This window comes from Rhineura floridana, chromosome 22 (genome assembly GCF_030035675.1).
Source record: "Rhineura floridana isolate rRhiFlo1 chromosome 22, rRhiFlo1.hap2, whole genome shotgun sequence".
NCBI lineage: Eukaryota > Metazoa > Chordata > Lepidosauria > Squamata > Rhineuridae > Rhineura > Rhineura floridana.
The window spans coordinates 19,539,359-19,555,601 of record NC_084501.1 but is presented as its reverse complement, the minus strand read 5'-3'; the positions used below and the strand labels follow the sequence as shown (position 1 = coordinate 19,555,601).

The following is a 16,243-nucleotide window of genomic DNA, read 5'->3' as shown; positions in this document are numbered from 1 at the left end:
ACTTTTAAAACTGTTAAACAATCAAACCCGAGCAAATGTTTAAAACAAATTTAAGAACAGATGTATCCCTATCGTATGTCCAGATAGGCCTGCCGCAACAGTAAAAGATTTCAGCAAGCGTGTAAAAGAATAGGGATGGTGCCTGCCTGATGTCAAGAGGCAGGGAGTTCCAAAGTACTGGTGCTGCCTCGCTAAAGGAAGGTTGCTAGTCCACCCGCTGCTTTAAGAAAATGGAGTTGCTTCCTCTTCTTTGGGTTTTCTTTCTAACACAAATTGCTGTAGGAGGGGAGAGTGACTGATGTTCCTTGTAGGTTGTATGCCAAAAGTGCCCAGTCCTTCCGAAACAGAGGTGATCAGGGTTTCTTCTGGGTCCTAGTGCTGTGAGGGGGAAAGCATAAGAAGAGCTTGCTGGATCAGGCCAGTGGCCCTTCTGAGCACAAGTGACCTGAGCGCAAAAGAACTCTTCCCCTCCTGCAGCTTCTCGCAACCAGAATTTGGATCAATAAGCCATCAGGGCTAGGAGCAGTCGGTAGCCGTATCCTCCATTAATCTGTCTAATCCTGTTTTAAAGCCATCCAAGCTGGGGGGCCATCGCAGCCTCTTGTGGAGCAGAGAGGGGGCCGATGATGCGCAGACAGCTGTTGGGACGAAGGAAGGATTGAAGGTGCTTGTTGGGGGGGGGGAGCCAATGTGGGAGAAGGTAAGCCTAGGGCAGGGGTTTCCAAACTGGTCCATGGACCACCAGTGGTCCATGAGCTGTGTTCAAGTGGTCCACGGTGTGTCTGCAGTAAGTATTCATACTGATTTTTTAATACAATATTGTATTAAAAGCAGCAACAAAAATATAATCAAAAACCATACAGCCCCTAGCACAGCACATTAAAATTGCTACAGCAGGCAGAAAAAACATTAAGTAGCCCGCCAGGACCCACAACAATCTTCAAGTGGTCCATAGGAAAACGTTTGGGAACAATTGATCTAGGCTTAAAGCTCCACCCAGTCACAAAAGGCCCCTCCAAACTGGCCGGGTATTTTTTGCGGGTGCCTTCTGCAACCTGTCATTGACAACAATAGTGGGTTAGTATTGGATTTATGCTGGGCCGTCCGCACATCCGCCTGCTCTGTTGTGCGATGCTTGCCCAACGATGCCACATTATTGCCTTCCAGAGGGGCATTCTTGTGCTATAGCACAACTAAAGTGGAACAAAAAAGGTATATATACAGGAACATATATATACAGTAGTATAAAACCAGGATTTCAGCAGGAAGTTATGGGACATGTGCCAATTGGGACCGAAGCTGTATATTCACCTTGGAACTTTTGCAGGCCCGAATAGTATTGAAGGCAGGATTGTGTACAGCCACCATGAACACACATCATGAATGTGCAACGAGAAGGCCAACACCTACCATGCAGGTTCATTCTGAGAGAAAAATGGAGACTTAAGAGCCAGAGGCTTCTAAATCTGAGTTTTGTTGGCACACGTACAAAGTCTCCTGCTTTGTCAGTTCAACCTTCTTCCCGCTTCTCCAGCTGTGACATCCCAGCAAACATCCTTCATTCCTGCCATGCACAGTCTCCACCCTGGCTCTTAAACAAATACTTTTCTCTTCGTCAGCAGCTGGGAAAAGGGGCTGTTTGCTTTTCTCAGCTGCCCTTTAGTGACCTTGCCTCTTGCAAACAAACAAGACATGAGCAAGGCTTTTTTGGTGGGTGGGTGATGTCTCTGCGCCCATGTGCCCCTGTATCCATAGTACCTTTGTTACTTGGTAGTAACATCAGTGGAATGTGTGCGCATGCATATATTGTAGGTGGGGTATTGTTGACCCTAACAGGGCTTTAGCTTCTGGAGGATCTCTGCAGTTGTCTCTCCCCTACCCCCCATTTTTCTTTTTAATCCCCCAAGAAAGCTTCTAGTCCTCATGATTTGCCCACAGGGTAGCAACCGTTTGGTGTTTGTGTTCTAAATTAGGCATGTTAGAATCACTGAGCTGCAGTCACACAGATGAAGATTGTGTACATGGCTCATGGAATACACAACAGGAAGTAATTAGCTCTGCCCCTCAGCCACCATTTTTCATCTGACTCTGCCCCACAACCCAGCTACAACCGCAGATCTGGCTATATTTGATGGATCTCATAATGGCAGTTAGGGGAAAAAAGTAGATCCCATAAACCTGAACTAAGTACTGTATCAGTCACTATCCTTCAACGCTACATGGCCTGCTTCCCCCTCCTAATAGTATGGCCAGTCCTTGTCTGAAATGCCCTCCCACCTCATCTCTCCTCTGCCTTAAGTATCAACCTGGTGGGAAGCCATTTCCACCAAGTGACACTTTCCTGATGTAGCCTAGTGGCTAAAACACTAAAGCTTCAATCCAATACACACTTACCTGAGAGTAAGTCACATTGAACTCCATGGAGCTTACTTCTGGGTAGACATGTATTAGACTGCAGCCTAAGGCCTCATTCACACCAGACATTTATTCCACAATCTACTTTAAACAATCATGGCTTCTCCCAATGAATCCTGGGAAGTGTAGCTTGTGAAGGGTGCTGAGTTATTAGACCACTGTTCCTGTCACAAAACTACAACTGCCAGCGTGGTTTAATGTTTCTCTATAACTCTTGAGAAATAGCAGTGTGGTGTAATGGTTAGTGTTGGACTACAACCTGTGAGACCAGGGTTCGAATCCCCACACAGCCATGAAGCTGACAGGGTGACCTTGGGCCAGTCACTGCCTCTCAGCCTCATGAAAACCCTATTCATAGGGTTGCCATAAGTCAGAATTGACTTGAAGGCAGTCCATTTCATTTTTAACAACTCTCAGCACCCTTCACAACCTACACTTCCCAGGATTCTTTGGGGGAAGCCATTACAGTTTAAAGTAGACTAATAGTGGAATCAATGTATGGTGCAAATGTGGCCTTAGTTACAAGTCCGAGAGGCCCTCAGTTTAAATTATGCCTCTGCCGCAGCCTCACTACATGGCCGTAGACAGAGCCCCTTGCTCTCAGCCTCAGTCTTCCGTATCTGCATTATGGGGAAATAATTCATAATAATACTGACTTACCTTTCAGGGTTTTTGTAAAGATTACTGAGAGAACATGTGCAAAGTGCTCTGAACACTGAAAAGTTATTTAACGGGAGTTTTCAACTGCTGGAAACGGCGAGTTCTGGGCTACAACGCACCACCACCACCCCAACAAGCTCCAGCTTGCCCGTCTCATCCTCTTTAATTACTATTATTAGCCGCATGGTGCCAGGAGTCATGCTGTAAACAGCAATTCGCCTGGTCTTTTCTAGACAGCAGCAGCAGCAGTGGCGTCAAGGAGGCAGAATTGTGTGCCTGGGAGGCAGGAGAAAGCAGTCGGCTGCATCCTCCTACCAGCTTATAAGCACAGGGCAGGTGTGCGCACATTCTCAGCATGTGATTAATTATAGGAGGGGCAGTCTGCAATCCTCCCCCTTCCCCACCCCATTTTACAACCCAGGTTTGTTGGAATCGTACCTCTCTCCTCCCCACAACTTACAAAGCAAAAGGTTGTCGATCAAATGCGAAAACACTTGAGGCCACATCTGCAGTATACGTTTAAAGCAGTATCATACCGCTTTAACAGTCATGGCTTCCCACAAAGAATCCCGGGAACTGTAGTACATAACAGGTGCTGACAGCTGTTAGAGGAGACCCCCAATTCCCTCAAGAGTGACAATCGCCAGCATGGTTTAACAATCAATCCCCCTTTCCAGGGAATTCTTGAAATTACAGCTCTGAAGGGAATAAGGACCGCCTCACAACTCTCAGCTCTGTTGGCAAACTACACTTCCCAGGATGCTCTTCCAGAGCGAGGGTAGAGGGCAAACAGATACATAATTTAAAACGGCTTGTTTTATTTCTTTTTCTAATCTTGATCTTAACATTTTCATTTAAACGGGGAGGAGGGGAAATAAGGTTCACAGTTTCAGAGAGCAAGACAGTTAAGCCTCATGTGGACCCAGTGAAAAAACATTGGCTGACTTTGGTATAAATGTGGACCCCAATGAGATTTCCAATGGATGGATGGGGTCACTTTGTCCTCCCCCAAAATGCTCCCTTTTTGACCCTATCAAAGCACCTCGAGCCAAAAAACACTTATTTAGAGGAGGTAGAATTTTTCAGAGCTGTCTACATCGGCCCCTTCTCCATGCATATTGGGTAAACAATACAATTTGTGGGGTATTTTTGGACCCCAGTGGGTTTTTTGTTTGCAGAAGGAAAATGGTAAATGGTAACTGGCTGAAATATGGCGATGTTGTACAGGTGACAGTTTGTGACAATGTCCTAGGTAGGAGGACAATCCTGTAGGTCTACTCACATGTAAGTTACACAATAAGAGGGAGAAATGCCCCCCAGGGCTTTTTGCTGAGGATTTCTGACCGCCAGTGGTTTTTTGTTTCCAGAGGGGAAATGGTAAGTGGTAACCGCCTGAAATTTGGGGATGTTGTACAGATTAAAATTTGTGACAGTGTCTTACAAGGACATCCCTGTAGGTCTACTTTTGTGTAAACTGCACAATGGAAAATGCATGTGGGCCCAAACAGTGCCCCACAAGTCTGCATGAGGTTTACAACAGCAGCAGCAGCAACCACAAATCAAATGCTATCTGGTTTCAAGTAAACTTTGGAGAGGAGGAGCACATGGGAGCAGATCACCCCTCCCTTTAAACATGGGAGGAACCATTTAGAAAAAGCTCCAGAAAGACATTTGGAAGCTCCTAGCTGCAACCCATTCAGGGACAAAGTGGGAAAAAATGAAAAAAGCCTCCTTCCCGCAGGGCTACCTTTTACATTATACCAAAAGTTGGGAATTCTTTGTGACCTTCCAGACCCTGTGGAACTACATCTCCCATTATCCCTGACCACTGGGCCATGGTGGTTGAGGCTGACGCGAACTGTACCCCAACAACATCTGAAGGGCCCCTGTGTCATACTCTTACTGGAAAAGGAAGGCAACCTTTAAAAACCACAAGAAAAGGCTGCAGAGATGTCAGTTTTGAGGCAGGCCACGGGAAACCAAAGCAGGTCTCAACCCCCGATCCACATCCAGACCAAACGATTACACTCTTCAGCATCAATGTTGGGCCTGCACAATTTGCAACCCACCAGGCCTCACACAGTTCACCCATGCCAAGCACACACGATGGTTCCCAACTGCAATAATCCTCTTTGGCTTTGTTGTCAACCTGGAACTACAAAAAAAATAATCCAGGAGGACGGTGATCGGTGGTGGCTTGTAAAGGCCTTAATGTTGCAAAAAAGTATTTTAATAATTTATCTACCACTTACTACTGCCATTTCTCTGCAGTGTACAATAGGGATATCATAAATCAAGTTAAAATTAACCATAAAATTGGTGCGGGGGGGGGGGAAAAGACTTACTTAAAATGCCTGATTTTAAAAAAAAAGTCTTCATCAAGCACTGGAAGTTCAACAAGGGCCTCTCTGATTTTAGCCAGGAGCGAGTTCCACAGAATTGGACCCGCAATACTGAACCCCTGGCTCCTAGTGGATATGAGCCATGTGTCTGAGCCATAACAGGCCACTAACAGTGACTCCTGCAAAGACTTCAGTAATCAGACATGGATAAAAGGCATACTATCCTTTGATCCTAAATGAAACAGAATAAAATAAAATTTGTGTAGCTCTGCAATCTTTTCCTGCCATGTCTGGGAAAAAATAATGGCGAAACCTTCAAAGGGAAAACTTGCAGGATCAACATCCCTCAGCCCCTAACATCAAGGCTACAAGACTACTAGGATCCGAAGCTTACACGTGGTGGTTATGAGACCCACCCCTTTGGCCCTCAACCAATTACTCGTTGGGGAGAAGTTATCTGAAGAGCGCTGAAATTCAACATCAATCTTTGGTTCTCATTAATGCCAGCAAGTAATCCCAAGGCATGAAGAGTTTGCATGTGAATTGAAGGGGGTATGTGGGAATAAGAGTGTGAAAAAACTCAGGAGGTGGCCCCGGTTGTGTCCAAATGACAAACAAAAAAATAAAACAAATGGCAGCTCTCCCAGAATAGTGAGTCCAGAAGCCTCCAATCAGGATGAGAAGCTACCTCATCTGGTACCTGCCCTACCCATCACCCAATGTGTCGCAACAGCCTCTCTCTAGCATTCCTGAAGGAAGGTGTGCAGGGAGTCACTTGGCGGTTCTCGACCCCTTGAAAGAGCGCGACATCATCTTCTTGAGCTCTTTGAAGGAACGGCTGCGCCGGAGCTTGAAGCTGTGGACTGGCAAGTCAGCAGAGTCCAAAGTGGCCGAGGCACAGGGCCACTGGTCCCCGAGCTGATGGAGGATCCAGTCACCGTTCAGGCTGACAGCACTCGTGGCGTCCACCTTGCCAAGGCTGGAGCCGCCACCACTGGGAAGTCCAGCCCGCTGCCGGGGCGGCAGGTCAAGGGGGTTGCCCCCCAGGAAGCAAAACGATGTCGGTGAGTCAGAGGAAAAGGCAAGGTGGCAGTTCAGCACCTGGGGCGGTTGGAAGGCGCCAGCTTTCAGCCGGTGCCGTCCGGGGGCCTTGCTGGAGATCTCCAGGACAGACGTCCATTTTGGTTTGACCGCTTTGCCTCTGCTGGCTTGCAGGTCACTGTGGCATGCCAGCTCCGCTGCCACGTGGACGTTGATTTCCGAGCTGGCACGGGCCCTGCTCCCGACGCGAGTGGACGGCCTGCGACGAAGGCTCAGCCTGCGCAGGAGCTCCCGGGGACTCAACCAGCTCCGCTCTGCTGGCTTCTCCTGCCTCTCGGCTGCCTTCACCAACTCCCGGGAAGCATGCTTGCCTTTGTACAGCTTGCCAAAGTCTACAGTGGCCCAGGGCAACGAGGCCTCCTTTCTGAACGGAGTCTGGCCCTGGATAACATGGTGCTTGCTCTCACTGACCCAGCCTAGTACCCCTCTCTCCGACCCACCGGGTTGGTTATTTGGATAGGGGATGACAAAAGGTTCCTGGTACGGCAAGTGAGGGTCCGGAAGAGACACCACTGATGGCTCACTAGCCTTCACAAGGCTGGTGGTGCTGGACTGGACACAGCCGATTTCTAGAAATGGAGTGAAATCCCCTTGGCTGTCCAAAACCCGAGAATCTCGCGCCCCCTCGGAACCTTCCGGAGAGCGCAAATGGGAGCAAGTGGAGATGCGCCGTCGTATCTTCCACCCAGGAGCTGGGGCCAGGAGCTGACTGGCACCTAGAACGGAGCCATAGACGGAAGACATTGACAAACTCTTCTGATTCCCTGCTAGATATCCGGTCTCTGTCCTGTTGGCTGCTGAACGGCACTTGTAACGCAGCACCAATTTGGCAACGTACTGGTCTACCCGGACCCTCTGCTGTTCCCTAGAGCACACAGCTACTCTCTTGGGAGAGTCAGTCCCGGCAAGCTCCAGGGGGCCCTCATCAAGATCCTCCTGGGATGAGCTCCGGGAGAGGCTACTGGTGAAGAGTGGGCTCTGTAGAGCAACAGCGTGCAAGGGGCTAGGGTAGTGGTAGATTTCGTTGGTGTTCCGGGACACAAGGTCCGACTTGTACTGCAGCAAATGAAGGCTCGGGTTCTTTGGGAGTGGGAGCGACAAGTCTCCGAGGCCCAAGAGGAACTCGAGGTCACCTGCAACAAAGGAAGAGAACTTAGGGGTACAAGAACCGATAGCTATAGGCTGGACATGAGTAAATAAAAGGTAGAAATCAGAATGTCTCTTTAAGAGAGATTCAAGGCAGACAAAAGCCTTAGTCAGTTATACTCTGAACTCAGATGTGGGCATAAAGCAGGGACTGAGAATCTGTGGTAACCCAGCAACGTCCAGATTACCCTGACTGTTGGATGTGCTGGCTGGGGCTGATGGGAGTTGGAGTCCAACAAATTCTGAAGGAAGTTTGGGGCACAGTCCTATTTCTGCAGCCCATGGGACCAGGTCCATCTGCCATGGGGGTGGGGGGCCATCTTGTAACAAAAACCTAATGCCTGAGTTTGTTTTCCCCCCTCCTCCCTCCCCATCCCTCTTTCCTTTTGTGTCACACCTTTCAGATTATTATAAGCCTGAGACCAGGGTCTTTCATATTACTGATAATAATCATTACTGGGAGCCTTTTTTCGGCTTTAGAGCAGGGTAAAAATGCTTCAGACACACAACAATAATAATGAATAGAAAAACTTCCCATTGGTTCATACTGAAAGGGAGGGAAATGATTCTTAGAAGGCTGAATTTGGAACTCAGAATCACACTCTGCTTGGTTTTCTCACTCTTCCCCACAGCACCCCATGAAACTGGGGGTCTTAGAAGCATAGGAAAGCTGCCTTATAGGTCACATCCTGATAAATTTAAAGCACCAGGATACCACTTTAAACAGTCCTGGCTTCCCCCAAAGAATCCTGGGAAGTGTAGTTTGTTAAGGGGTGCTGACAGATGTTAGGAGACCCTTATTCCCCTCACAGAGCTACAGTTCTACAATCAACCCATCCTCCCAGGGAACTCTGAGAATCCCAGCTCTGAGGGGAATAGAGGGTCTCCTCTCAGCACCCCTTAACAAACTACACTTCCCAGGATCCTTTGTGGGAAGCCAGGTCTGTTTAAAGTGGTATCATCATGTTTTAAATGTACAGCGCAGATGTGGCCAGATACCAAGTCAGACTCTTAATCCATCTAGCCCGGTATTCGCTAAGGGCCCTTTTAGTTGTGGCACCCCATCTGTGGAATGCGCTCCCCAGTGTGGTGGGTGCCTTCATTGGCATCTTGTCAGCGCCAGGTCGCAACCTATCTTTCTCTCCCAGGCATTTGAGAAACGGAGATGATGATGTTTTGTCTGCTGCCAAAGCTTTCTGTGGCTTCCTTTTTATTGTTTTATTATTTGGTTTCATGGTGTGGTATATTTACTTTTGTTTTTAACAATGTTGTACGTTGCTTGGAGACCTTCAGGTAACAAGCGACTTATAATAACAACAACAACAACAACAGTAAGGATCTTCCAGCCTGCAGGCCTTATTAGGCTCACCAGGCCTCCCCATTTGGCCCATGTGGCTGTTTCAACTAAGTCACACCCACCTGCCTTACACCTGACATGAAAAATGATGCCTCACCTCCTGTCAGACTTGGCCCACCAGCAGATGTGGGAAGATAAGGATCCAGCCCACCAGCTGGCTCCAGTTCCTCACCCCTGCTCTGTGCTGACTGGCAGTGGCTCTCCACACTTCCAGGCTTTCCCAGCCTTACTTGGGGATGCCCGGGATGGAACCTGGGACCTTTGCTCTCCCACTGAGCTACGGTCTTGCCCTGAACACATGCAGCCCTATCTGTTGCACTCTCACTTGTTCCTTGCTTTTAACTCCCCTCTCAGCCAGAAGAGAAAGGCTCTAGCCCACAAGGGATCCATGAAGCCTGGGAGTCACCGTTCACACAAACACGCCTCACCTGTCGATACAGGCCTCCTGCCGTCCACGCCAAAAGCATTCGCCAAGGTGAGCCGCTGCAGCTGGAGGTCTAGGAGGCGGGCGGCAGCCTCATCAGTAGAGCGTGGGCGGGCGAAGCTGGTCTCCCGCAGGCCCGGCAGGTGAGAGAGAGAGCCAATACTGCAGCGTGAACCTGCAGGCCCATCACTGTGGACGGAGGCACAGGAATCAGACAGGGAGCCCATCTCACTTGTCTCATAGAATCCTGAAAAAATGCAGAGACAGGATGATAGAAGATGCTGCACTCTGGACGGAAGCTGAACTGTATTTAACAAAAAGGGATCAGACCTATCGAGGGAGAAATAAAAGTTTATCAACGGCCAGTGCGTTGTAGTGGCTGGGACCTGGGAGACCAGGGCTGTCTTAAGGATGGACAACAAGAAAATAAAGTACCTGAAAACACCATATAAATGGCAAGTCTCTTCCTTTTAATATGAGATTTCCCTACCCCATGCCACACCCACCCACAGCAGAATTCTGAATGCATATGAGAAAACATACATTCAAATAAATATTTGAATAAATATTTGTATAAATAAATACATTCAAAGCAGGAGACCATCTAGGGAGACGATTGGACCCTTGGATGATAAGGGAGTCAAAGGTGTACTAAAGAACGATAAGGAGATTGCAGAGAAGCTAAATGAATTCTTTGCATCTGTCTTCACAGTGGAAGATATAGGGCAGATCCCTGAACCTGAACTAACATTTGCAGGAAGGGATTCTGAGGAACTGAGACAAATAGTGGTAACGAGAGAGGAAGTTCTAAGCTTAATGGACAATATAAAAACTGACAAATCACCGGGCCCGGATGGCATCCACCCGAGAGTTCTCAAAGAACTCAAAGGTGAAATTGCTGATCTGCTAACTAAAATATGTAACTTGTCCCTTGGGTCCTCCTCCGTGCCTGAGGACTGGAAAGTGGCAAATGTAACGCCAATCTTCAAAAAGGGATCCAGAGGGGATCCCGGAAATTACAGGCCAGTTAGCTTAACTTCTGTCCCTGGAAAACTGGTAGAAAGTATTATTAAAGCTAGATTAACTAAGCACATAGAAGAACAAGCCTTGCTGAAGCAGAGCCAGCATGGCTTCTGCAAGGGAAAATCCTGTCTCAGTAACCTATTAGAATTCTTTGAGAGTGTCAACAAGCATATAGATAGAGGTGATCCAGTGGACATAGTGTACTTAGACTTTCAAAAAGCGTTTGACAAGGTACCTCACCAAAGGCTTCTGAGGAAGCTTAGCAGTCATGGAATAAGAGGACAGGTCCTCTTGTGGATAAGGAATTGGTTAAGAAGCAGAAAGCAGAGAGTAGGAATAAACGGACAGTTCTCCCAATGGAGGGCTGTAGAAAGTCCCTCAAGGATCGGTATTGGGACCTGTACTTTTCAACTTGTTCATTAATGACCTAGAATTAGGAGTGAGCAGTGAAGTGGCCAAGTTTGCTGATGACACTAAATTGTTCAGGGTTGTTAAAACAAAAAGGGATTGCGAAGAGCTCCAAAAAGACCTCTCCAAACTGAGTGAATGGGCAGAAAAATGGCAAATGCAATTCAATATAAACAAGTGTAAAATTATGCATATTGGAGCAAAAAATCTTAATTTCACATATACGCTCATGGGGTCTGAACTGGCGGTGACCGACCAGGAGAGAGACCTCGGGGTTGTAGTGGACAGCACGATGAAAATGTCGACCCAGTGTGCGGCAGCTGTGAAAAAGGCAAATTCCATGCTAGCGATAATTAGGAAAGGTATTGAAAATAAAACAGCCGATATCGTAATGCCATTGTATAAATCTATGGTGCGGCCGCATTTGGAATACTGTGTACAGTTCTGGTCGCCTCATCTCAAAAAGGATATTCTAGAGTTGGAAAAGGTTCAGAAGAGGGCAACCAGAATGATCAAGGGGATGGAGCGACTCCCTTACGAGGAAAGGTTGCAGCATTTGGGGCTTTTTAGTTTAGAGAAAAGGCGGGTCAGAGGAGACATGATAGAAGTGTATAAAATTATGCATGGCATTGAGAAAGTGGATAGAGAAAAGTTCTTCTCCCTCTCTCATAATACTAGAACTCGTGGACATTCAAAGCTGAATGTTGGAAGATTCAGGACAGACAAAAGGAAGTACTTCTTTACTCAGCGCATAGTTAAACTATGGAATTTGCTCCCACAAGATGCAGTAATGGCCACCAGCTTGGACGGCTTTAAATGAAGATTAGACAAATTCATGGAGGACAGGGCTATCAGTGGCTACTAGCTGTGATGGCTGTGCTCTGCCACCCTAGTCAGAGGCAGCATGCTTCTGAAAACCAGTTGCTGGAAGCCTCAGGAGGGGAGAGTGTTCTTGCACTCGGGTCCTGCTTGCGGGCTTCCCCCAGGCACCTGGTTGGCCACTGTGAGAACAGGATGCTGGACTAGATGGGCCACTGGCCTGATCCAGCAGGCTCTTCTTATGTTCTTATGTTCTTATTAACATAAATCACACACCCAAATTAAGAAGAGATCCATAAAATGTCAGAAAAAGGAGCCTCAGATCAGGATGAGGAGACACAGAGGGCTGCGATCACACACACATACATATATACACAAACCGACCTTCTGTTGGGGCAAGATTCAGAAATAAATAATGTAATCAGCGATGTAATGCTGATTATGCCTCCTTGAGGCATATGAGGCGGGTGTGTCCAGCAGAGTCATCGTTTTGGTCAGAAAATGTTGTCCGTTTTGGAAAAATCCTTGTTATTTGTGGATGTTCGCTCCCTTTTAAATTCTACTGATGTGATGTCGGCGCAACAGAAGCGGATCCTGCAAGCCTTTATGGTTGCAAAGAGACTTACAGTTGCATCCAATGCTAGTCCAACTCAAGAATACACCCACTGAAGTCAATAGACCTAACTACCTTAGGTTCATTCATTTCAATGGGTCTAGTTGGCTCCAACCCTTATACTTCAAGGTTGGAAGGATAAACACTTACCATCTACTACTCGGTGGTCTGAAGATCTTACTGCCCTTTTGACATTTGAACATATATCTTATAATCCTCAATCTCATTTGTGTATCTATTAGGACATACGGACTGCCTATATGAATATATACATTGAAATCAGGATGGATGGACTGTTCTTGTCAATATGAGCCGATTTTTTTTGTTTGTCTTTCTGTTATATTTGTAGTAATATATCAAAGTGCTGGTTGTGACCTATAGATCAGGACCCTAATATCTCGCGGAACGCCTCTCCCGATGTGAATCTACCAAGACATTTAGATTTTCTTCTGAGGGCCTTCTCCAGGCCTGCAATGAGGGAAGCTCATGAGGGCTCCCCATCTATGAAATGCTCTCTCCAGTAAGATCCACCTGGCGCCATTATTAACATACTTTAGTGCCCGGGAAAGACATACCTTTTCCCCCCCAGGTTTCTGACAGACTGAGGTAAACCTGTTTTGTTATTAGTGTGCTGCCAAGCCGCCTGTGGCTGTTACAGGGATTGTTTTTTTATGGTATAATGTATTTATGTTTATGTTTTTAGATGTGTTGTAAGTCATCTAGAGACCTCTGGGTAACAAGCAACGAGCAAGGCTAAGAAATAAGATTTTTTTTAAAAAAATCCTCACATAAGTAGATTCCTCTCCCCACCAAAAAAAGCCTTGAGCAGGCGTACCTGAGCTAGGCCTAGAGTCAGCCTCCAAAATCTCTTGGGTCTCTCCCCCATTGATCCCTCCTTTCTTGGAGGATAGTTGTTCGCTGACAGTCCGCAACCCGAGGCATCCCTTGTCCGATCCATCCCCCACCGGCGCAGGCAGCACCCTGGGGTCCACCTCAATGTTCTCCGATGAGCTGTAGGCACGAGACTCTTCAGGGGTCCCCAGCAGGTCCTCAGAGTGGCTCCTGTTCAGCTTGGTCCGGCCAGGCAGTCTATCACCGCCCAGGTTGCTCTGGTCGTCCTGTTTTGCAGAAGACAAGCAAAGTTTTTGTAAAACAAAACAGAAAAAGGCTGCCAACTTTTTTTAAAAATAAAAATAAATAAAAGTATTGATATACCACCAATTCATACAATGTAACATGATGGGGTACCACAGCATATGCAACAAAACACCATGAAAACAGTAGAAAATGATGAAAAAGAAAATGGTTGGAGAGGCCTCTCTACATGAAAAGGTTTTCAGGAGACGCTTGGAAATAAAAAGCAAGGACTCTCTGCGGAATCTCAGCATGGAAACTTATTGATTTATTATTTGATTTATATCCCGCCTTTCCTCCCAGCAGGAGCCCAGGACGGCAAACAAAAGCCCTAAAAACTTTAAAACATCATAAAAACAAACTTTAAAACACATTAAAACAAAACATCTTTAAAAAGCTTTCAAAACATCTTCTAAGATTAGAAACGTTTTTAAAAAGAAGGTTTAGAAACATATTAAAATGCAATTCCATCACAGACGCAGACTGGGATAGATCTAAACTTAAAAAGTTTGTTGAAAGAGGAAGGTCTTCAATAGGTGCCAAAAAGATAACAGAGATGGCGCCTGTCTAATAAGACTTCCACAGCAGTGGAATGATGTTACCATTAGTATATAAGCCCTTAACAGCTTGGAACCAGTTTACTTGATGGTTCACTTTATCCCATAAATGCCTGTTTGACTGCTTCAATCTGCGGAGCTGGTGCTTTTACAAATGTCACCTAATGTTCATTATGCAACGGCACCGTCCCCAGAAGACTGGAAACAGAAGAAACGGTACCAGGCTCTGCGCACAAGGGTTCCAATCCTTTATCTCGCGGCTGACAGACGCAGCCCTTCACTGGATTTGTCTAATCCTATTTTCATAGCCAGCTCATAACCCTCTGGGTTTTGCAGGGAGGGGGCTGCGTTAAACCCTTCTCTCTGGAAGGTCTCCCCACCGCCTGCGATAATGGTGGCTAATCTTCTTCACCAGCCACTCACTCACCCAGGGAGCCAGCAGGGGAGGTGACAACAGGACCTCCTCAGCCCCACTGCTGCCCCTCAGAGAGAGAAGAGTGGGTGACCCTGCACCAGAGAGCTGAAGCGCAACAGTAGGCAAATCTACGACTCAGGAAGTCATGGAGGTATCACTGCCTGTCTTAGCCTCCATTACCACATTTCCAGGATTGGGATATTAAACAATGCCACATCAAACAGTCATGGCTTCCCCTGCCCCCAAAGAATCCTGGGAACTGTAGTTTGCTGCGGGTGCGGAGAGTTGTTATGTTTACCTTTATATACCACTCTTTGCATAGGCCACAGGGATAGCCTTTCCCAACCATTGGCTCCCAGATGTTGCTGGACGACAATTCCCATCATTCCTGACCATTGGCCATGCTGGCTGGGGCTGATGGGAGTTGGAGTCCAACAACTTCTGGGGACAAGGCTGCAACGGAACAAGAATACACAGAATCTATTGTTTTAAAAGTCAGTCAAAACAACAGATCAAACAACAGTTACAAATAGCAGCCCTGTCTTCCAAATGCCCTCCAAAACAAGATGTTTCTTTTCAAAAATAAATAAATATTTAGAGAACAAGTCTTACAGCTGGAGTTCTTAACCTGGGGTCTATGGATGGGCTTCAAGGAAGGGGTCTATGGGCTGTGCGCAAAAACAAACATTAATTTCTAATGCAATAAAATAAGATTGCATTATTTCATTGGTGGGGGACCCTAGCTTTCGTCAGATTCTCAAAGCGGTCCGTGACCCAAAAAAGGTTAAGAACCACTGGGTCAGAGTTTTAACTTACAGTTAAACGGTGTACAAATTTTTGTAAAGTAAAAAAACAAGTGAACAAGAGTGCGCCGGGGCACATTTCGCTGTGGCTCTCGCTCGCAACCCCTGCCACCCAACCTCTTCCGCACAAGTCGGGCCGACAGTCCCTGGAAACCTGCAGAGCTGTCGCGCAAGGCAAGAGTCCCAAATCCACGGTCTTAACAGGTGCAAGGCATGAAGAGGAAGCAAACATGCCAAAGCTCATCTCTGAACCCACCCGCGTTCCGTGCAGACTGCACCTGGGCCAGACTGCAAGACTGATTGATCTCCACAAGGCGTTGAAGGGGTAACAGTTTCAACATGCCTACGGAGCTTTCCCCCCTCCCAGTACACTCTTAAAGACAGCTGCTTCATGCAAGGGAGGGGTGGGGAGCCCCGTTTGCTGAGCCAACAAGAATGGAACATGAAACGGGGGGCTCCTCCTCCTCTCCCTGGGGCCTTCTTTTTTCTCTTAAGCCAAGCAGCTGTTGCCATTGTCTAGAAGCCTCCTTATCCATTCAGACAGCAAGCAAGTCCGCACGTGCCATGTGGCTAGTGCAGACGTGTGTGTGTGTGTGTGCCGTCTGTCAAGTGGCTATTCCTCTCTAGCCTGCTCCACCGCATCCCCAAGCTAATATGGCCAAGATTTTGGATTTCAGGGGCTGCCATTTTGCCAACATTAATTCGCTACCATCCCCAAACTCTGATCTACTTGCAGTTCAAGTTTGCGACGAAAAGAAAGCAAAGGCAGAATGTGCTTGCAATTTTTAAAAAAAAAAAAACTGTTGCAACTCCCCCCCCCCCAAAAAACAGCTCTGGCGTAGTGGTTAGAGTGTTGGACTACGACCTGGGAGACCAGGGTTCGAATCCCCACATAGCCATGCAGCTCTCTGGGTGACCTTGGGCCAGTCACCGCCTCTCAGCCTCATGAAAACCCTCTTCAGAGGGTCGCCATAAGTCAGGATCGACTTGAAGGCAGTCCATTTACATTTTTAGGCTATTTTTTTA

The 16,243-nt window shown here is 47.1% G+C and overlaps 1 protein-coding gene across 5 annotated transcripts in view; it reads right to left on the bottom strand.

Moving 5' to 3' along the window:
• Nucleotides 1-2,571: 2,571 nt before the first annotated feature.
• Nucleotides 2,572-16,243, bottom strand: part of LOC133375073 (uncharacterized) — a 30,668-nt gene continuing 16,996 nt past the window's right edge. For 4 of the 5 annotated variants that reach the window (XM_061606552.1, XM_061606554.1, XM_061606553.1 and 1 more), the window contains 3 exons: nucleotides 13,144-13,426; nucleotides 9,450-9,692; nucleotides 2,859-7,651 (listed from right to left, as the gene is read on the bottom strand). In XM_061606552.1, the coding sequence (XP_061462536.1) occupies nucleotides 6,189-7,651; nucleotides 9,450-9,692; nucleotides 13,144-13,426 (1,989 nt within the window). In that variant the 3' untranslated portion in view covers nucleotides 2,859-6,188. Of the gene's footprint in view, nucleotides 7,652-9,449; nucleotides 9,693-13,143; nucleotides 13,427-16,243 lie in introns of all 5 variants that reach the window. The other variant, XM_061606556.1, reaches the window with a different exon arrangement.